General features: G+C 37.2%; 1 protein-coding gene across 21 annotated transcripts in view; it reads left to right on the top strand.

Annotated features, from left to right (window-relative positions):
• MYT1L (myelin transcription factor 1 like) overlaps window positions 1–20206 on the top strand; it is a 331824-nt gene that overhangs the window by 308062 nt on the left and 3556 nt on the right. For 14 of the 21 annotated variants that reach the window (XM_068678497.1, XM_068678494.1, XM_068678495.1 and 11 more), the window contains 2 exons: window positions 15039–15130; window positions 15978–16087. In XM_068678497.1, coding sequence (XP_068534598.1) covers window positions 15039–15130; window positions 15978–16087 — 202 coding nt within the window. The remainder of the gene's footprint in view (window positions 1–15038; window positions 15131–15977; window positions 16088–20206) is intronic. The other 7 variants (XM_068678515.1, XM_068678510.1, XM_068678501.1 and 4 more) reach the window with 1 other exon arrangement.

The following is a 20206-nucleotide window of genomic DNA, read 5'->3' as shown; positions in this document are numbered from 1 at the left end:
TATGCAGGATAACTGGAAAGCTGCTCGATGTGTTAAATGAATGTGCCCCAGCATTCCAGAGCTCCATGGGATGTTTCTCAATCTGAAGCTTATTCCCACATAAGTTGCAGACTATGCATTTCCTATCTAAGGATGGAATATCCTCTATTTTTACTGCAATCCTTTTAACAGGCTATAGTCTCATCCTCTGCAACTAACAACATTTTGCTATACAGCTGTATGCCTGTAAATCTCAAATGCTGCCTTCTAAAGAAAAACTATGTTGTGACAGTTACATACTGAGACTAAGTTTGTGATACAATCTTTTGCAGGTATGGCTGTGTTTATCACGCATAGGGAGACAGCAGAGCTATGGGCTTTAAGCAAGCTGCTAAAACCTCCAGTAAATTAGTAGTTAAGTTTTCATTTTTGCAAGTACAGCTCACTTCTCTCCTGATAGGGAGATAGGATTCCTGATAGGATTTTTTTTTCCCAGTACAAATACTTCTCTCTGAGCACAGTTCTCCAAGTAGACGTTAGTTATATGCAATAGTGTCCTTAATGTGTTGAGATTTTATAATCCTCCACTTGTAAACAGATGTTAATGTGCTGTTGTCCAAGCAGTTATCCAAGATGTTAGTGTTGTTATCTGGAAACTGGAACAGCAAACGAACTTGTGAAAATTTTGACAACCATTGAATCAATTAATATATGTATATATAAAGAGAGAGAAGTTTTTGAGGCAAAGATTTCTTAGAGCTTCTGTTACATCTTGTACACAAGGTGTAATTCCACTGATAACAATGGACTTGAGATGATCCACAAGACCAGGCAAATCTGTTCTCCAACTGGTATCATGTTGTCTGGAATTTAAATATATGCATACATGCTTCTGAAGAAGAAATAAGTAGTCAATGGAAAAAGTCACAAACTTCAGTAAACTTACACTCCTACCCTATGAACAAAGGCACTAACAGAGGTTTCTGTTTATTTAATGTTTGCCATTCCTGTTCTCAGAAGTTTTGTTTCATCAAGGAGTTTTGCATAGGAAAGAATGAGGGTTATCAGGAGCGATTTGAAGTACAGGTTGTGGAGCACTGTGCTTCACAAAGAAGCCAGTGCCAGCAGCAAAGGCCACTGTGAACTAAGGTGACCTATTAACAATATGAAAAGTAATTGAAAGGCATATAATCATGGAGTCAGTAAATAGGTAAATGAAATATATTATAATGAAATGTAACTTGCTTATTATACGGCAGCTTTCCACATTGGTTCTTGAACAGGCCTTTGCATCATCTTATTTAAGATTTTTCTGGACTGAATCATTTCTAATACTACAATTAGTGAGGACATTTTCAGAGTATGCTTGGATATAGCAGTCCTGCTCCTTAGCACTGAAGGGCTTGGGTTGACTTCAGTGGAAATTACAGTCACAAATGCCTAGGACAATGTTCTTGTCCCTGTGCCTGTTTTTATTTTAATCAGTATTCACCGATTTCAAACTTGATAATGTAGCTTTCAAATTTCCTTTACCATGGAAAACATATTCTGGTAGAGCTACAATATATCAGCAATTGTTAATTTTTAAGTATTTTCCCCATTACAAACTAAAGTTTATGTCAGTAATAAACAGAAATTAAAATGAGAAGAAGGGGAATTTTTCTTTAGTGAACCTGTATCCTGACCGAGGACAGAGGGATTCCAAGATCTGTAAATAAGTTTATAGAATAGGATTTGTGTTTGACCAGCGAGAGCACACCACAAGGTTTGCAAAATGCTTAAATATGCTGGAAGGGGTTGCAAACATCATCCAGTGCCTTTTCTCTTTGGAAGAAATGTAAATAGAAATTGAGATGCGGTTATGAGAAAAACAGGACTGTTTTGGGCTATTCACTTTATAGGAAGACCTAGTTAATTGTGAGGCTGTCAGAAAGCCTGTAGGAAGATAATAGCAGTGCACTCAGTTCATTCAGCATCTTGTGTATACATCCTGAGGTGAAGGAGCACCAGGGCTTATTTCCTCTGAAAACTCTAGGTTGGTCACATCTCTGAGCAGCATAGCTGCATTGCTAAGCCTGGAAACAGGCAGGTTAGGAAAAGATGAAAACTCAAGGCAGGAATTGTCTTCAGCAGCTGCTTGCTAGAAGTAGACTGACATCTATACTCACACAGATCTGCAGAGAACTACTGAGTTCCTGAACTCCCAAAGCATCCAGGAAATGATAAATGTCAGGAAAGAAGGATGGAACAATAAAATTTCATGTGCAGATCCTTTTTCTCATTACTTTTTTTTTTTTTTTGCTAGAAACAGATATTGTCTGGAAAAAGAAAAAAAAAAAAAAAAAAACTTTAACGTGACCAATTCCTGAAGGGCAGGCTTGCAAGTGCTGCTTATGGACAAATCTGGTGCTCAGGGCTGTAATTTGAGCCTGTGTCCAGAGAACATTTTACCAACGGGCTTATCTGCGGGTGTTGTTTGCATGCAGAGTGCTGAAGGGGAAGTAGGTCGATAATCCAGACACTTCACACCTCCAGACATGTGCTAGTGGCTGTAAATTTGTTTCTAAATTGTTTAGAGCTTTCAATCTGTGTGCTGGAAGTCATATCCTCTCTTATCATCAGTGTTTTTCACCTTTGGCATTTGAAAGCAAGAAAATACTTGGCATTAGCTCAGTGAATGAAGCATTTAGAAATGAGCTATTTGATTACAAAGGGCTACAGCAGCAGACCATGAGAGAAGGCTCTGTGTGGAGCTAACTGCATGTAGAGGTGGAAAGTTGTGGTGGCTTTAACCTGATGGGCAATCAAACTCTACTACAATTGCTCTCTCACTACCCCTCCTTCAAAGAAGGAAGGGGAAGAGAAGTACACTGGAGGAAAAAAAAAAACTAATGGGTTGAGATAAGGATAATTTGGTTAAAGGAAAAAGAAAGAGGGGAAAAAGAGAATAACAAGCAAAGGCCACATGGAAGCACAGAGGGAGGAAAAAAATATTCTCTGCTTCCCACCCACAAACAATGTTCAGCCACATTGGGAGGACAGACATCTTCACTACAAGAGCCCCCCTCTCCTTCCCTTTTCCCACCTTTTATTGCTGAGTGTGACACCATATGGTATAGAATATCCCTTTGGTTGCTTTAAGGCATCTGCCCTGGTGATATCCCCTCCCCACTTCTTGCCCACCCCCATCGTGCTGGCTCTGGGGGGTTTGGAGGGAATACTGGTGCTGTGCCAGCACTGCTCAGCAATAGACACAACACTAGTGTGATAACAGGGCTGTTCTAGCTACAAGTGCAGAGCACAGCACTGTATGGGCTGCTGCCAGGAAAGTTAACTCCATCCCAACCAGACCCAGTACAGAAGTGTGGGAGGGAAGTCACCCATGTCAAGTTGGAGACAGAGAAAAGGGGCAGTGGCAGCCTAGAAGAAAAATGCTCAGGAGAGTTGTGGAAGTTGATCATTGCCCCTTGTTAAATGACTAAGCCTGAGGAGAATTCAGATTATTATGATTTTTTAATGTTTCCTATATAGGATTGCAACTTCTGACATTTTAACAAAAACATTCCTGCAGAGCCTTGGACTTGAAATAGCCTTTGTGTTGATGCAGTATAGTATGAGGCCTGTAGATAAGACAGCAGGACTTACATTACCTTAAGTCATCTGAGATACTAAAATGCTAGTATCTCAGTTCATTTCTCCATTTCTCCTGTCAGTTCATAGTGAAATGAAAGTGCCCAGAATTTAGATGGAGGCAATAAGTTCCTGACCGGAATCAGCTCTTTGTCAGAATAGAAAGCTTATTTGAAATAAAAGCTAAAATGTAAATAACAATGACAATAATAATAGTAATAAAATCTGTTGTTTGCAAATAAATGCAAAGATTTTTAGTTAAGCTCAGATGTTTAACTAAAAAAAAAAAAAAAAAAAAAAAAAAAAAACTGTAAAGTTAGATCAGGTCATATATATATATGATACAAAGTACTGTGGACTAATCTAAATTAAAGACATCAGAAGATATACAGCTACAGTGCTGTGAGCCATAGTGCAAAAATGATGTGTTTCATTATAAAATATTGTGTGTAAAAACAACAAAGAAATAATTGTGAGTATTCTTAAAAACATAAACAAATCTCTGAACTTCCAAAACATCACACTTATATGGAATTTGTGTCCAGAAATTATATGTATGGGGAATAAAAAGATTAAAAGTTACTTATGAAAGCTATTCATATGCTATGTTGAAGATGATGCTGAAAGCTTCCATTCATACATTTATTAAACATAAATATGGTCAGGCTACAGATATATAAGACTTTAATATGCAATTCATTCAGTTATTTGGTTGTTAGTATTTCTAGCCAATCCTCTTGTCAAGTCAACTCTTGTCCTTTGTTTTATTTGTTAGTACAGCAAGTTGACAAATACACTGCCACAGTTGAGCCAACATTAATTCACTCTTGATTATTATTATTTCACTAAGTAGGTTTTTTGAAGCTGTTTGTTTTATTGTTGTTCTTTGTTTATCTGCCTGTTCACTCTCTGCCATAGGTTTATTTTGCTGCTTTCTACTTATTTATATTTTTCCCTAGAAACACTAGGTTGCAATTCAGCAGGAGAAAGTCATACAATGTTAAGAGCATAGAAGAATTAACCAAACTCACTGTATTTGACAGTAATTACAACAGTGACAAGTGTCATCATGGTGACATTATGGAAGGATGAGAGACATGCAAATGTGCTGACAGATTTCTAAGAAGGCAAGGAGAGAAACATGGAAATTGAGTGTAATAATATATAAACAAAGAAGAAAAATATTAAACTAAAAAGAAAAAAATACAGTCTGATCCAGATTTCCATTCATCAGGTATTAAAATAAGACTCCCAGGCTATGCCAAAATGAGCATATATACCCAAATGTGCAGTGTCTCATGTCTGTACCTTTTTATACCCAGATGTGCAGAGTTTCATGTCTGTACACCCATTCCTGTACGTAAGAACTGGGTCTGTACACCCATTCCTGTATGTAAGTGGCTGTATATAAGCTGTCTTTTGGTGACCGTAGACTGCAATAAAGTCTACTAAATCCACTAAATGCACTAAAATGGTGCCTGTACAATGCTGGGAAGAGTGCTAGCTGGCCTGAGCCTTAGACATGGCTTGAGGCCATGTCCAGGCCCTGTCTGGTTGAGTAGACATCAGTCTTCTAATGTGCTTCTCCTGAGCACCAGCAGAACAGGTCAGTTGGTCTCACCAACTTTGCTCCTAGCAAGCACCCTTCTTCCCTGCACCCTACTGTCCTGGACAGACCTGATGGCAGAGAAAGGCCTGGAGTGCTCCCCGTTGCCATGCACACAAAATATACCAAGTGTCTGGCACCCAAATGCTAACACTTATCTACCGAACGTGTCCAGTCAGAGGCTTATAACTCTGCCAAATCCATGTACACTTTCATGAGGACAGCAGAATATATCTCTAAACTCAGAGCAAGACCTCATGAAATGTCAGGTCTTGCTCCAATTTATAGACAAGTAGAAATATTCACTGAATTATTGTTTTTCCCCCTCAATATGGACAAAACAGTGTATATTACCAAAACAAGGTCCTGAGGCAGACACCTAGTGTGGATGATTACAGTCAGATCACTTAAAAATAGGCATAAGTCAGGAGTGACTAAAAGCAAAGCCTGGTTGTTGAAGGAGTTAGGCTCTTAAACTGTGGGTCATTCTGCCAGCTCTTTTCATTACAATTTAGAAGAAGGATGGAATAACATTATAATCAAATATACAGTCTATTAAACCGAAAGACTCCTAACAGAGAGCTAATCTAAAAGGACTTAAGAGGCTTATTTACCTTAGTCAAGGAGAAAATAATATGAATTTCATGCTAGGAAAAGCAGACAGCACAATATAAACAAGAAAAATCATTTTGCTGAGCAGAGCTGACAAATGACAGCAGACAGTAATTTGTACATGTACTTTCAGTGGCACATCTCCTTGATTCCAGGCACTTTAGCAGAAGCTCTCAGGTTATGAGCCTGTTTGTCCTCATTACAGACATAACCCATAAAAAAAAAAAAAAAAAAAAAAAAAAAAAAAAGTAGAGATCACAGTATGGATTGTATGGCTTTTTAGATTTCATGTGTGACAAATTTTCCTCTTGAAGTACTTTTTTCTCTCTGTTGTTTAATGTCATGCCTAGAGAAACTGTGTTTCATTTTAAGCGTCTAAAGTTAGCAGGGCTTGTTCACTAAACAGGTCACTTGAAATTTTTGCCCACCCAAGCACATTAATCAGAGACATTTAGCTAGAGATACACCTTACCTATTTATACACAGGGAAGTCTCAGCCTTTTCCTTCACAACATTATGTGCCCTGTTTGACTGACCAGTAAATTCACTGGTCTTCAGGTCATCTGTCCTGTTATGTGCAGTCATAAAACAGGAGAAAGGTTGATACATTTTCCAGTAGCCAAAGCTGGTCCCCCAGCTCCTAAGAGACTCTGCTCAATGCTGCTGTATTAAGTGCACACTCCTTTCCTGCAACTTAACAGGTGCTAGGGCCACCTGCAAATCACAGAACATGCTGCAACATTTCCTCCCTCACCTGAGAGTAATGAGGGATTTTTGACACAGCTATTACATCATTGGACAACAGATAAAAACTCTTTCCCTGTTTAGGGATGATACAGGTCAACATTCATTAGCACATGTGAGAAGCCCACACACAGAGCCTCTTTGCTGAGTAAGCAGCTTCAATGAACAAAACTTGATGTAAATTTGCCTCAGGAGTAGCCATGCCCAGATGAAGGGCAAATTTGGCAGTGTTCTTAAAGTTGCAGCATTTTGAGATTCAATAACTCTTTTCTTTCCTGTTGTATATTTTTGCCCCAGGGTGATTCCTTTCAAATTGAGCCTTCTCCCATAGCCTTTTCTCTCAGCTTGGCAATGTTCACAGTTCTGCATATTTTCTATTTTGTTTTACTTATAACTTGATTTTTACTTTATCTTTTTTTTTTTTGGGGGGGGGGGATAGGCATAATTAAACTATAAAACTATTTTACCTTTTAAATCTTGAATAAAAAAAAAAATACTCTCTCAGCTTGTGGGTATCATGACCGTTCACTCTATTGTTGTCCATTTGTTGCTTGACCAACCTGATTTAATGCTACTTTAACCCTCCCCTCCAAGATAAGAAAGCAGTTCATTATAGGAAGTCTTTCTCAAACAACTATCTTGTATCATTAAAATATTAAGAAGTTTACATTTTGTTTTTAATCATAATACCTATATTTCTTCTTTAGCCACTTGAGTTGTGTTTTGATGCTTCTAAGTTCCAGAACCAATGCAAGATTTATTTAAACAAAATCAAATCTCTTCATTCTTTAGCAGCTTCAGAAAACAGCTTGGATTAAAAGCTGCCACTTTCCACATTGCATCAGGCTTTTAGTCCTCTTAACCTGTATTTTTCTCATGACTGAAAATTTAACTGAAAGTTCTTGTACGCCAGCATTCAAGTGTGAAATGGAAATGCACCCAAAAATTCTTTAGGCAGAAACACAAACAAAACTACCTTGTTTGTAGAACCTCTCTACTGCTAACAATTCTGGACTCCTTCAGTCTGGACTTCTCAGTTCAGCAAGAAGCTGGGGATAAGCCAGTCACCCTTGAGTGTAAATAAAAATGAACGTTGGGCAGGAAGGGTTTCTTTTATCTCTGCTGGAGTTTTTCATAGAGTATTTCATCTTTTCAGGTGTGTAGCAGAGTTTACTCATGGGAATAAGGAAATCTCTACAGCTGATACTCGTCAATATAGAAAGAAAAATAATGAATGGCTGATGTGTTTAATATTAAACCAAGGAAAGGGCCACTTTGATCACTGAGTTTGATCACTTAACTTGAACTTCAAACATTACCAAACAGCTCAGAAGCTTAGTTTTAAGAGTAAGGTTTCATCCATTAACAAAATGAAGCAGTAGTTTTTAGTGTGATCTATATTTCCCAGCATTTCTAAAGGATTTAATGTGGGGCTTGTTTTGGATCTATCTCTAGTCAGCAGAGGTCCCATTCTCTTTCTTTAGTCTGTGGATGATGGTACTTGTCAGGTAAAATGTTTCATTTTCTTAAGATTGAAAAAACAAACAAACAAAAAACACTGTTGTAGTGAATCTATTACGATCTTATAATGTTTATAAAGTTAGCACTCAGGATGCTTTTTGCTTACTCCAGATTAAGACTCTGGTTTCTTTACTTCCTGTTTTTTCTCTGTAAAATTCAGCACTTCACACACCAAATAAAAAAGTTGCCTTTTATTTGACCTATGTCTCCTCCTTTCCCACATCCCTCCTTCCCTCTTTGGAAATGTTTTCTTCACTTGACAGGCCGAGTACAATTCCTTCAGCTTCAAGATAGACCCAGACTACATCTGCCTGCTGAGGCAAAAAAAAAAAAAAAATGTTAACAGAGCACGGATGGAACCCAGATAACTAAATTCAGTCACCCAGACAATCACTCCACTTGATCAATGATCCCTCTACTCAGCTAGCCTTTCTTGTTTGTATCCCTGAATACAGTGCAATTACATTCTTGAAGCAGTTCAGCATTTTAGCTCACATTTGTTTTAAACTAGATTTGTTGGTAAACTTGTACTAAGACTGAGATATCCCTTTCAAACTTCTTTTTTTTTTCCTTCCAGTAATTTTCCTTTTATCTGGGGACTAATTTCACCTTATTTTCTAAATCCTGTGAATATAAGTCTAGGCATAGGTTGCAGAAATGTTACCAGATTCCTAAACAAGAAAGAAAATGAATTATTCCCATTGTGTTCAACTCTTAACAAATGTGATCACCATATATATGTATATATATATTTGTGGTGCATATATATATACTTTATCTTAATTTGTGCATATAAATCTTTCTGCATAACTTGCAGATGACTGGGTTTCACAGAATCACAGAATCATTAAGGTTGGAAAAGATCTTTCAGATCATCTGGTCCAGCCTTCACTCTACTACCAACATCACCCACTAAACCATGTCCCTAAGCACCACATCAAACCTTTCCTTGAACACCCCCAAGGATGGTGACACCACGACTTCCCTGGGCAACATGTTACAATGCCTGACTATTCTTTCTGAGAAATAATATCTCCTAATTTTTAATCTAAACCTCCCTTGGCGCGATTTGAAGCCCTTCCCTCTAGTCCTATCACTAGTTATATGTGAGAAAAAGCCGACCCCCAGCTCCCCACAACTCCTTTTCAAGTAGCTGTAGAGAGCAATAAGTTCTCCTCTGAGTCTTCTCTTCTCCAGACTAAACAACCCCAGTTCCATCAGCTGCTCCTCATAGGACTTGTGTTCCAGGCCCTTCACCAGCTTCATAGCCCTTCTCTGGACATGCTCCAGGGCCTCAATGTCCTTCTTGTACTGAGGAGCCCAAAGCTGAACACAGTACTCGAGGTGCAGCCTCACCAGAGCTGAGTACAGGGGAACGATCACCTCCCTGGTCCTTCTGGCTACACTATTCCTGATACAAGCCAGGATGCTGTTGGCCTTCTTGACCACCTGGGCACAATGCTGGCTCATTTTCCTCTGCACAGCTTTCCAGCCACTCTGCCCCAAGCCTGTAGCATTGCATGGTCTTGTTGTGACCAAAGTGCAGGACCCGGCACTTAGCCATGTTGAACCTCAACCCATTGTCCTCTGCCCATTGATTCAATGTCCCTGTCCATGTCCCTCTGTAGGCCTTTCCTACCCTCCAGCAGATCAACACTTCCCCCCAAATTGGTGTCATCTGCAAACTTACTAAGGGTGCACTCAATTCCATCATCTAAATAATCAACAAAGATATTAAAGAAGATGGGCCCCAATACCAACCCCTGGGGACAACCACTGGTGACCGATCGCCAGCTGAATTTCACTCCATTCATCACCACTCTGTAGGCCTGGCCATTCAGCCAGTTTTTAACATAGCTAAAAGTGTACTTGTCCAAGCAATGGGCTGCCAGCTTCTCCAGGAGAATGCTTTGGGAGACCGTGTCAAAGGCTTTGTTGAAGTCTAGGTGGACTATATCAGAGTTTCCCTCATCCACCAGGCAGATTACCTGGTCATAGAAGGAGATGAGGTTGGTCAGGCAGGACTTGCCTTTCATGAACCCATGCTGACTGTGCCTGTTTTCACAGTATTTTATCACAGTATTTTATGCATTATTGCAGAGGCTGTCTTTCTAGGATGATATGCCAGACTGCACTTTTTATGGAGTTTATTTGTTTGTTTGTTTTGTTTTTTCTCTCAAATTAGAAGTTAAACCTGACAGTAGAAATTCAGTGAGAACCAAAAGGCATGGCATCTTAAGAAGACATGGTGCTAATGACCAGCTGGCTGTTGGTGACTTGTCTCTGTGGCAGTAGCAGCTCACAGCTCCTGCTGAATCAGAAATTCAGAGGGAAGAAAGAGCTGGGTATTGGTGCTTCTCACAGCCACACCTAAAATGCTGTAGCTTCAAGCCCTATGGTATCCACAATCTGATAGAGATAAATGATGTGTCAGTATCTTTATACTATATTTGTTACAGACATACCCCCAGCAATGTCAGTTGAAAGCTTTATTATTATTATTATTATTATTATTATTATTATTATTATTATTATTATTATTATTATTATTACAAAAAGAAAGCTCAATTATGTTTATGTCTTCTTTTGCATTATTTCTCATGTGAGAATGAGAATATTCTCATATTTCTCATATGAGAATAATGGCAGCAGCAAGGAAGATAACTGTGATTAATTTTACAAGTTCTTTACTAGAGTAAACAAGCAGAAGACTTCCATATTTGTTTAAAAGTCAGTGTAAGTTTTATTAAAAAATAAAAATATAAACAAAACCAGGATTTCATACTAATTTCACTTGTAATAGAAAGCCTATGACACAGGCATCAACTATAAAGACTTTAAACTTGATATTATCCTTATCAAAACTACTAGCTAGCATATTTGTCTTGGTCTTTGTTTTTTGTTGCTGTTGTTTTGTTTTGTTTTGTTTTAGATTCTTACAGCATATTTTCCTTAACTCTTTCTTGTGTATAATGCCAATTGGCAGGTAAGTCCCACACTGTCACTTGCTCACTCCTTGCCCAATGGGATGGGGAAGAGAATCAGAAAGGTAAAAGTGAGATATGGGCTGAGATAGACAACTTAATAAGTAAAGCAAAAGGTGTGTGCACAAGCAAAGCAAAATAAGGAATTCATTCAATACTTCACTTTGGCAGGCAGATGTTCAGCCCTTTCCAGTAAAGCAGGGCTCATCATGTATAGAGGTTACTTGGGAAGACAAATGCCATCACTCCCAACTTCCTCCCCTTTTTTCTTCTTTCCCCTAGTTTTATTGCTGAGCATGATGCCACACACTGTGGGACATCCCTTTGGTCAGCCTGGGCCAGCTGTCCTGTCTGTGTCCCCTTAGAGTTCGTGGTGCATTCCTGTCCTCCTTGCTGGTTGGGCAGCACAAGGAGCAGAAAAGTCCTTGGCTCTGTGTGAGCACTGCTCTGTAACAACTGAAACATGAAAGTGTTATCACCACTTTTTCATCACATATCCAAAACACGGAATCATGTGAGCTACTAGGAAAATTACTAAGAAAATTACTCTAAAACCAGTAATAAAAACAGTATACTATAAACCAGTATGCTCTTGAAGTGCTGAAATGGAATTCACTTCTACTCTTTTGTACAAATAAAATCTAATGATATTTGAGACAAATAAAATCATACCTGTTCTTTTTCTGTCTCCAGAAGTAGTCTTCTGTCTTATTCTATCCCCAGTAGTCTAGTAGTCTCCTAGAAATCTGGAGTTACTCCCAGTCTCACAGGAATCTCAGCTGAAGCTTTTTGGGTAATTTCCCACATAGTGAGGTTCAGCTTTTGTACAACAGCCTGCTTCTGGTGTAATGCTGACTTAGCCCTTTTTCTCATCTTATCTTTCCATATGCCCTGTCCTCTTTTGGTTGTTTTTCTAGGACAAGTAAGCATAGTCAAGAAGATAGAAAGGAAGAGGTAGAATGCTCTTGTAGAGCAGAAACTCCCCAGAGTCCTCAGCTACTTTTTGAATGATTTGAAGTATTTTTAGGTAACTTAACAACATAGCTGAGCAAAGAGGATGCACATAACTATCTTGTTTTATATATTTCTGAGGAATGTAGCCAAGTGAAATATACTTTAGTATATTTTCCATTGAAATGCTAAGTGCCTGGAAAGTGAACTAATCCACTTACATTACCATATACAACTAGTGGAGGTACAGATTTGATAATAAAGACCTGCAGAGGAAGTTGATGGCATGGTCTGACTTTGGCATCTTCCCATGTGTTGAATATGGTGCCTCTGGGACTATAGAATGTTCTCTTAAATTAAACAAAGCTACAGGAAAAGTCAGGAGCTTCTGTTCATACATGACCTCTTCTAAAGACAAGAACACAACAAACTAAAAGTACTCATAGCACTGCAGTGATGCACATGTTATAGCCATGTGTGTAAAGGGTAAAAAGGTCAAAGGAGGCTCTAGTCAGGTATTTGGGGACACGGTATCATGGAAAGACAGACATTTTTGTCAAAGTCATCCTCCATCTGTGCCTATTAGATCACTAGTGAGGAAGAACACAATCAGTTTAGCTGCAGGATACAGAAGCCTTCTGCATCTTCCCTAGCAGACCTTCTGCCTTTCCCCTCACTAGCCCACGTCTTATCTGGCTGTACAGTGCCTCTCGGAGAAGGCAAGAAACCTACGTAAAACAACTCTCCCTCAGTTCTTGCAGGACCCAGCTCTTTCCGTTTCAAGTTCAGGCAGAAGACACCTAGTGGCAATATGCCTGAATTGCAGCAGAGCCATATATCCTACCCTTCCAACAAATAGCTTTCCAAAGGTGACAGCACAGGCCAGAGACTGCTGATACTAGGTAGCTGGAATGTGACCACTCTGTTTTTGAAAAGTAAGAAAGCTTTATAGTGTAAATATAAAGCGTTATGCCTGGGGCCACAGCAAGAGAGCATAATCTGAGAAGCCCAGAGTATACACGCTAGTAGAGGTAGCCTTTCAGACAAGCTGGGAAGGTTAGGCAGTCCTGCAAGCTAGGTGTGTCTGACTGGACCCTGGGAATAAAATGGGATTTAAGCACGAAAGGTTGTATGTAAGCACTCTGAATGTCACAGTAAATTTCTGATACTTGTGACTTTACTTTTTCTTTCATTATTCCATAATTTCAGGTATGTGCAATTCAGTCATCCAGGTTTCATGTTGCTCTGCGTAGAGTAGGAATACTGAATTTATGGGCTGTTTTGGGGGATAGTTTTATTTGGAGGGTTTACCTAGCTGTTAAGACCTTTAGGGAGGAAAAGGCTGAGGATCAAAATAAGAGCAAACTAATGCAGTTGTTACAATGCCTAATGATCCTAACTTCTGAAAAAGAGTAGGGAAAAATATGAGGAAATTCATTAAATAAGATGATACAAAAAATGAAGCCAATTAAATGATGCAGAAATTTTGCATATACTCTTATCTTTCATTCCTTTCCCTGCACCAATGATTTTTTCCCCAAAATTCCTATTCCTCTCCTCCTTCCTCAAGACTTCCTTTTACACTTCAAGAGGAAATTAGTTTATCGTTATGCAGTGGGGCTGTAGCAGAGCTTGGAATAATACTCTTGTGTGCAACCATTTAGGCAACAGTAAAAAGTTACTAAGTCTTGCTATTTCTTGATAGTACCAGTGTTGTTGTATTACATATCTTTTCAGTAACGTCTCTGGATTAATAAAACAAACAAACAAACAAACAAACAAAAAACAACAATTTTTTCTTCTGAGAAAACATTTAATTTTTAGACATTTTTCTGGTAAAAGTTTACTTCTTTTAGGTGGCTGCACTTGATAATAGTAGCCCAGGCTTTTTAGAGAAACCTTTTCAATAATTTAACATTATACTTAAATCAGAAGACTTTTTTTTTTAGTGAGAAGCTGGGTCTATACCTAATTAAATGTTTTTAATTTTTCTTCCTCAGAAATTTGTTCTATATTGCAGTGATATTATCAGTGTGCTCTGAGATGTGTGTATCATTATTCAGCTTCAGTGGTTAAGAAATCTTGAATGTTGAAGGAATATGGACTTGTTTAGCAAGGTTCAGAAGTTTTCCATCTTGAAATCAGATTGGATATGTATTTCATCTTACCTGTGATGGTGTGTTAAGGACGTGATTTTGAAAATTAGGGTAGTTTGGTGTATACAATTATACATGAAATAGGAGCACTTTTTGATCATTATTTTTAATTTAACAATAAGCCCTCTAAGACCACATTTGCTATCAAACTATTTTGTACAATGTAATAAAAAACTTAATATTTTGGCAACATGGGGAATGAGCATTAACTGAGTCTACATACATAAGTGTAACAAATGTACATTATAAGAGAGATATATCCCAAAGCAAGGTTGTTTTTAGGGCAATGACTTTTCTTTGGGTTCAGCAGAAAAACTAACATGCAGTTACTGCTTTTTCAAGAAGCAATTTATGTGGCTCCGTAGGTGATATTCACAAAGAGAAGCAGAGCTTATAAGGGTTAGTTATTTGGATGCAACCAGTAGCTCATGTCCCCTTCTGTCAGCATTCAGGTACCTGTTTCAAAGCGTGAATTAAAATATGTGGAAATTCAAAGAGTGGGCATGTAAATCTGAGGGGCAGTATTTGCACAGTAACATTTTTAAAATATATCTTTTTAATAAGAGCATTGCGCCTTTAGAACATAGGACATAGGACTGTTGTTCCCTAGTTTATACTTTTACAAGATATATCTGACTTTTATATTAGCTGTCTATACAAAAAGAATTCGGATGGAAGAATAAAACCATGAAATCTCTACTGGTAAGTCTTTTTTTTTTTTTTTCTGACTAACACACTCTTTCAGTGCTGTGCAGTGACAATAAACTGTCCCTAAGACTGATTTTATTACAGTTTTGGATTACAGATTTATTTTCAATAACCTATCGAAATTAACAGGCTCTTTACTATTCACAGTTTATCAGGATGCCCCAGAGCTACTTCAGCAATGAAGAAAGCAAAGCTGTCTGGAGAACAAATGTTAACAATAAAGCAGCGGGCCAGTAATGGTAAATTTTTAATCATCACCTTTTTAAATATTATTTCTTTGTAAGCTAAAGTTATCACTACTCTATGGGCTTTTTTCTGTTTGTGTAAATCTTTGTAGTAAAAACAGTGAATTCATTGTCAATAGAGTTAAAACTGGGCTTTATGCTGTGGGAATCTGAACCTACAGTGGAGTGAGACAGACAGGTTTGTTGCGCCTATCTAGATCTAAAACACTAAAATATTTCTAAGTAAAATATATGATTGTAATTTTCCAGTTCATATCTCATTTACCAAGGTGGATAGGTGGTCGTATGTTGTTGCAGGATTGAAAAACTATTAAAATGATATTAAATTATTAAAAGCAACAGACAAATCACAATATCCTACTGCATCAACAAAATTTCACAGTGTTATGGAAAAAAAAATCTTCTAAATTAGTTACAAATTATTTTGAAAACACTGCCATATGAAGAGAACATGTTAAGATATTTTCCTTCGGAAGATCTATAAATGGACATAATCTTTCACATAAGTTACATATGACAGTGCAGCAGAATTTGTTGCTATGGGTATCATTCTTTTAATTCAAAGTTAAAATCAGTATATAAAAAGAGAAAGGGTGTAATTGATTCTCTGGGCATTTTCATCACTCTACTTGGAAAATTACTGCAATTTTTAAAAGTAGTGGGAAAGCACATTGTTTTAACTTCAGAACACAAGGTCGAAGAATGTTTTATTTATATATTTGTTTTCTTTTGTACTATGACTTGAAATAAATTTAATTTCAAATATGGAAATAATTAATTTGCTGAACTACAATTTAAAGCTTAGTTATTTTAACATCCCTTTTATTCTTATATCACATAGGTATAGAAAATGATGAAGAAATTAAACAGTTAGACGAAGAGATCAAGGAACTAAATGAATCCAACTCCCAGATGGAAGCTGATATGATTAAACTCAGAACTCAGGTAACAGTTTTATGAAGCCCTAAATTCAGATGCTTTTTCAAAAAAAATAAAATAAAATAAAATAAAATAAAATAAATATGGGAAATATATGCCTCATATATGCTTCCATATGCCTCACATATAAATATGTGAGTGATTTATAAAATCGGTAAACTATCCATTATGCAATTTTCTCATCAGTTACAACTATGGGAACAAGAAAAAAAGCCTTAGCAAATTATACTGTCTAAAACAGTGGCCAGTTCAGCTTTGTATTTCCCCTTGCTAAGGCTCTATACATATTTGGGGGTTGGACCTGATGATCTCTTGAGTTCCGTTCCAACCCCTACAATTCTGTGATTCTGTGATTTCTAATAGCAGTTAAAATGTTAGGTTGGATTATGATCATTAACATAAGTTGCAAGACAAAGGAGCCCAGATGAATAAAATGGCTTTTGTCAGGTTTGTGTTACAAATGAAATTTAGATAGTGAACTGAATACCTGTTTCACTTCATTGTTTAGTACACTAAGTACAGCCATTGGCAGGAGAAGTGGTTTCACAGATCCAGCTTAAATCCTTTTAGGTTTCCCATAAATCTGTTAAAAACAAGGAAAAGCTAACATTAGACTACTTAAAGCCTCATTTTACTCTCATTTTTCACCAGTCCTAACACTGAATGGAAAAGGAAAAAGAAGGAAATTAATTGAATTCCTTCCCTGACATTTTCCATTGTCCAACTTAGTGTTTGGTGCTGTTATCTACGCATGATTTGAATACAGACAGTAACAGTAAGCTTTGCTACAGTTCTCACTATTTATCAGTCTTTAGTCCATGATCATAGTAATTGAATGCCCATTGATACTGATAAAAACAGAGGTGACTCTTCTATGCCAATTCTTTGTGTACTGCTTGCAGAGAAGAGTCCCACGTTCATTGTCCTCGTCCTTTTGTATACACATAAACAGGGGCAGGGCCTTTCAGCCTATTTTTCTTTGACTTCTAAGTGTTAGCCAAATTTATATTGCACTTTATATAACACTTGACTTGTGTTTCACACATTTTTCTGATGTGATCAAGTATAATTGTAGGGTAATGAGGACAAAATCTGCAAAAATGTAAAGCAAGAAGACTAATCAGTGACAGAAAATCCCAAGTTTTGAATCTGGCAGCTTGGAAGCTGTCGTTTGTTTTCTTTTGCTTAATACTGTGTTTTAGGTGCTATTCAAATAGAGATTTTTAATAACTTGAAGCAGTTTGGCTAACTTGAAATGTATTTGAAGTAAATGCTCTAGTTTCAATAACTTTCTGCATTTTTGTTTTGTGCCCACATAAATAAAAAAAAATAAAATAAATAAAGCCATGAAGACACTATCACAAACATGAAATATGCATTAATTTTAATAGATTTAGCTAGCAGTTTCACATCAAGTTTTGACCTGAAATGAGTACAGAAAAAGTACTTCAGTAATCTCAAATCCAGCTTTCACACCTCAGACTTTGCATATTCTTAGGAAATCAGATAAGGCCCTACCTGGGAGCACTCGATAGTGTTGGAAAAACAAAACAAAACAAAACCCCTCAACTGATGATTTTACTTGAACTTGGATCAAGTTCAGAGGATGTTTTTCACACCTTAGTGCAACAAATTAAGGAAAAGGGTAAAATGATTGGCAATGGAATAATTAAAATAAATTAAAATAATTAGAATTCTGGAAAATAGAGCTATAAGAGACCTTGAAAGGTTATTTCATCCACCTGTCTTCTTCCCTCCCTGCTCTGTAGCTCTTCCTAAGCCAGTTCTGGCAGATGCTTCTCTACCTGTTCATTACTGCCTACAATATCAGAGATTCCCCAGCCACCTTGGCCAGTCTGGTCTAATACTTAGCAGTTCTAACTCAAGTAGCTACTGATGACTATCAGAAAATCCCAGCTGATGCTGGGAAAATCCCAGCTGAGTCAAACAAAAATTCGGAGGCTTCAGTTTTGAATTACTGCACTCTCCTAAGATAAGAAATTTACATTTCCAACACATAGTTATATCATAGTCATTATCAATCTATTAAGAAGATCCAAGTCAACAGTTCCCTCTTTTTTCAATAGTAAAATTATATTAAGTAAAATAAAATGTTTACTGATAAACCTTAAAAACAAACAAACAAACAAACAAACAAACAAACAAAACACATAAAAACATGCCGCCTGTATTTTAATAAAACTTAACAGGTGGGAAATGCACAATGGTAAAATAGTGATAACTCTGTGAACACCAGAACTAGCAAAAGTTACATTTCATATGTATTTTCATTCCATATGATTGTAAATGCCAGTGAAAGTTTTTCCTACACCTGGGACTTCCCTTCCATATAGAATTTTTTATATTAAATACAGTGAGAAGTCATGCTGCAGACTTTTTCTCAGTTGGGACATTTATAACACTCTCCTCTACTCAGTTGCCCTTTTGAAAAAACTTCAAAAAAAAGCATTTTTAAATTAATATCTTCTAGTATTTTTTTTTTAATTTAACATTCCAGTCTGAAAGTATGAGAGGGGTAGAAACACATAAGTTTGGGGGGTAAGGAGGAGAAGAAAAATCTTCAAATTATTTTCAGATAGTCAGCATGTGACATGACACAACCCAGTGGGAAAAACAAAAAAAAAATCTATTCAGGTGCCAGTGCTCAACTATAAATTTTTATAGATTTTCTAGCTGCTTAAATTATCATGAGACAGCAGCACCATGTCATACTTAAATGGGCCTTCATTGACCTCAAGCTCTTCGTGCTGGTTTGTAATATAAAAAAGTTTTAGGGTATATATCAGAGCACAACTGACTAACAAGCACCTATGAATGATGCTTTGTGTCTGCATACAGAATTGCTCTCTAACATGCACAAGCTGAAAGCAAAACAAGAGAGGAGAATGTGTTTCCAGTTCCAACGCTGACGAAAAGTATTTTGTCTACTATAATATGTTGTAGAAATAACTCAACATCAATTAATTATGACAGATCAAGCCCCTGCAATACTGACAGGTTGGATTAATTGCTATATATACAACTGTAGTCAAAGTCAGAGCTACTTAAAGATTATGTTGCCACATCTCTTGTCAAAGTTATGTCTATCAACCGATGAGTTGTATTTCCATAAGCAGAGTAAAACTCTGGATCTACAATAAAACTCAAGGCATCTAACAACCTGATTATGACAGAAATTGCCAAAATGTAGTGACCCTGGTCAAGTTAATATTCACATAACCTTTTCCCCTTCTGCCTGCTACTACCGCACAAACACAAACTTTAGCTCAGTGTTTAAATTCTATTGATTCTTCCCACTGTTCACCCTCTATGCCAAAGTAGAAATGGATTAAGCTTATTTTGGGAATTTAAAACCTTGTGTTCTTTAGCATTTTTTCCACTTCTCTGGCTTCTTTTTCTGCCCTCTTGTCAATGCTTATTTTAACCTACACATACAAGCACACACTGCATAGTTTGTAATAACTGTTAACAGTTGTCATCCAGTGTGGAAAGTAAGGACAAGTCTCTAAAGAAAAACGTTAACAGGTACAAGTGAGCTCTTCATGTGCTCTTGATGGGTTGAACATAATCCAATGCTCATCTGAAATCCTTATAGCTTTCTTATTATTATGCTCTACATGAGCTTGGTAAATTGCCTCTGCAATGCTCAAGCCCAGCACCACACAAGACTGGAGATATTTTGTGGCTGGTCACCTTGAATACCAGCAGCACATACTCAGTTGTATTCAACTGTAAAAGTGGATGTGCTCCAAAAAATCCACTCATTTCGCTATGTGCAAATTTTCTTCAGTTTTGCAAGTTGTATTTATTAAAACACATTCAGAAGTTGTATGTATATTGATATATTGTGCATTGTTCAGCTTTCAAAAGCAACCCTGTGAATTTGCACAGAATCAAAATACAATTACCAAAGAGTAATTGCATTTGGGCAGCAAGGAGTGCATGTGTAACTAGCAAAACATGTGTTGCAAAAAATATAGGAAATAAATGACTTCCTGCAGAATGTCCCATTGACTAGGAGCATGGTAGGCTGCTAGGAGTGGAAGCGTTAAACCTTAAACCACATGGAGGAGTGTGTAGAACTAAGGTCCATTGTAATGTCTTTCAATT

The sequence above is a fragment of the Anas acuta genome, chromosome 3 (assembly GCF_963932015.1).
Source record: "Anas acuta chromosome 3, bAnaAcu1.1, whole genome shotgun sequence".
NCBI lineage: Eukaryota > Metazoa > Chordata > Aves > Anseriformes > Anatidae > Anas > Anas acuta.
This window is presented reverse-complemented; position numbering and strand designations above follow the sequence as displayed.